Genomic DNA, 3,138 nt, shown 5'->3' on the forward strand with positions numbered 1-3,138 from the left:
CCGAGGGTCGAACGGCGTGTACTATAGATGCATCTATTTGATCCGTCGGGGCATTCGGCCCGCTCCACAAAAGATAAACACATTCAACAGTCAATCAAGAATTCTTTAAGGAGCAATTATCCAGGGAAATGTCAATTCTCATTTAACGGTCAAGAAAAGTGAAGTTTAACCTTTTAGAAATTCATTTACCAAGTTCAATATGATTTAAGCAAGTTAAATTAACAATAAGGTTGCAACTATCACAAGTATAGCATGATTTAGGTACTAGACTACCTGGACTTAGCATAATAGTAGCTACGCACGGACTCTCGTCATCTCGTGCGTACGTAGCCCCCACCAGTAAAAGCACATATCGTATTATTTCACCTATGGGGTTATTTCTCTCTTACAAGGTTAGAAAGGAGACTTACCTCGCTCCGAAATTCCATAACCGGATCCCAAGGCTTTCCGACAACTCAAACCGATGCCCAATGCTCCGAAACTAGACAAAAATTGAGCAATTCCATAAATATATACTCAAATACTTATTATAATCCTATTTACAACAATTCTCAACTCTGTTTGAAAAGTCGATAAAAATCACCCTCGGGCCCACGTGCCCGGATTCCAAAAATTTTAGAAGATAAACTTTACCCATAACTCCACGAACTCAAATTAAATGCCCAAATTCGTGGTCAAAATCCAGAAATACCAAATTCTAGGTTTTCTACAAAACCCCCATAATTTCTACTAATTTTCATGCTTAAATCCTCATAGAATCCATGTATTTAACTTATAATAAGTGGGAATTACTTACCTTGTGTTGCTTGATGAAAATTTCACTTTGGAGCTCTCCAATATCGCCCCAACCAAGTGAGAAATGAGAGAAGAAGAGCCAAATCTCGCACTTAAAACCATTCTGCCCAGCGCCATTTCCGTGCCTACGAAACAGTAGCCGCACCTGCTGCTTCGTAGATGCAAAACCCCTTCCGCTTCTGCGCCTTCTTCCGCTTCTACGCTCAAACCTTCGTTTCTGCGCTTGCACAAATGCGGCCAAAACTCCGCACCTGCGGTCCTTCACCTGGGCTACCTGCTCTGCTTCCGCGGCTCCTATGTCGCTTCTGCGCCCTCCGCACCTGCGGCCCAAACCTCGCAGGTGTGGTTACACCAGATGACTGCAGCCCTCAGCCCTTCTTCCAAGTCCTAACTCGATCCGTTTACCATCCGGATTCGCCTGAGGCCCTCGGGACCTCAACCAATTATACCAACACGTCCCTAAACACATTACGAACTCCGTCGAGCCTTCAAATCACATCAAACAACATCGAAACTATGAATCACCCGCCAATTCAAACCTAATGAACTTTGAAGCTTCAAACTTCTACCTTCGATGCCGAAACCTATCAAATCATGTCCGACTGACATCAAATTTCGCACACAATTCATAATTGACATTACGGACCTACTCCAACTTCTGGAATCGAAATCTGACCCCGATATCAAAGAGTCCACTACCGGTCAAACTCTCCAAAACCCTTCTAATTTCTAACTTTCGCCAAATGACCCCGAAATGACCTACGGACCTCCAAATCCATTTCCGGATGCGCTCCCAATACCAGAATCACCATAAGGAGTTATTCCCAGACTTAGAATCCCAAACGAACATCGATATCATTGAAATTCACACCAACCCAAATTTACAAAATCCTTCCAAAATGCCAACTTCCATAGGTGCCGAAACGCTCCTGGGTCATGCAAAACCCGATCTGGACATACGCCCAAGTCCAAAATCATCATACGAACCTGTTGGAACCTTCCAATCCCGATTTTGAGGTCGTCTACTCAAAAATCAAACCTTAGTAAATTCTTCCAACTTAAGGCTTCCGAAATTAGAATTTTCTTTCCAAATCAACTCCGAACTTCCCGAAATTCAATTCCGACCATGCGCACAAGTCATAATACATGAAGTAAAGCTACTCAATGCTTCAAACTACTGAACGACATGCTGGAGATCAAAATGGTTGATCGGGTCGTTACATGCACTATAAGAACTTACTAGAGCACCCCGAGTAATCTGATGTACGGACTGAGCTCTCCGATTGCTCGAGCCTCCACTATAATGGCTCATAGAGGAAGAGTAAAATCCACTGAACCCTCTAGAGCTTTGAGACCTTTTGGCCTCCTTAGACTCCCTTTCGTCACCTAAAACACCGTCAATTCTCCTCGCAATCTCCACTACTTGTTGAAATAGACTATCAGTTTGCAACTTTCGAGCCATGCATATTTTAAGATCATAATCGAGCCCCTCAATGAATCTGCGAACCCGCTCTCTGACTGTAGGTAACAAGATAGATGCATGACAGGCCAACTCATTGAACCTGATAGCATATTTTGACACTGTCATAGTGTCTTGACGCAATTGTTCATACTCTGTGCGCCACACATCTCGGAGAGTCTGGGGAACAAACTCTTTTGAAAACATTTTCGAAAATTGAGCCCAAGTTGGTAGTGTTGCATCGGCTAGTCTACCTTCTTCATAAACTTGCCACCACTAATACGTTGTGCCTGACAGCTAAAATGTAGTAAAGGAAACTCCGCTCACTTCCACAATACCCATGGTGCGGAGAATACGGTGACACTTTTCTAGAAATCCTTGGGCATCCTCTGAAGTTGTGCCACTGAAAGTAGGTGGACTATGCCTTTTAAACCTGTTAAGTCTCTTTTGTTCTTCTTCAGATGCCTCTGGCCTGACCTCAGGCTGAGTCAGAATAACAGGTTGCACCGGTACTACACCCGGAACCTGACCAATGTGAACCTGCTCCTCTGGAGTTGTGGTAGGAGTCTGAGCTACTCCCCTAATATGCAAAATGTTTGGTGCAAGAAAGATCAATCCTTCCTGAGTTAATGTACCAAACATACTCAGGAACTGTGCTAAAGTCTCCTGAAGTCCGAGGGTAACAATAGATGCTTCTGGTACCTGTCCCCCAACTGGAGCTATTGGCGGCTCCTCAACTGATAATCTGATAGGTGCTCTAGTCGTGGCACGTGCCCTTCCTCGGACTCTACCTCAGCCTCTACCTCGGCCCCGACATCTTGTGCCCCTAGCAGTATGCGCTAGTGTCTGCTCAGCTGATCTGGTAGCACGTGTCCTCACCATCT

General features: G+C 44.5%; 1 protein-coding gene across 1 annotated transcript; it reads right to left on the minus strand.

Annotated features, from left to right (window-relative positions):
- Positions 1–1,969: 1,969 nt before the first annotated feature.
- On the minus strand, positions 1,970–2,461 carry LOC138908255 (uncharacterized). Its single transcript, XM_070198910.1, has one exon. The coding sequence runs from the start codon at positions 2,459–2,461 to the stop codon at positions 1,970–1,972; it is 492 nt and encodes a 163-aa protein (XP_070055011.1).
- Positions 2,462–3,138: the final 677 nt, after the last annotated feature.

Source organism: Nicotiana tomentosiformis, chromosome 3 (genome assembly GCF_000390325.3).
Source record: "Nicotiana tomentosiformis chromosome 3, ASM39032v3, whole genome shotgun sequence".
Lineage (NCBI taxonomy): Eukaryota > Viridiplantae > Streptophyta > Magnoliopsida > Solanales > Solanaceae > Nicotiana > Nicotiana tomentosiformis.

What these genes read in the sequence shown, in the direction of transcription:
- LOC138908255 (XM_070198910.1), bottom strand. Translation starts at nt 2,461, where the DNA reads ATGTTTTCAAAAGAGTTTGTTCCCCAGACTCTCCGAGATGTGTGGCGC.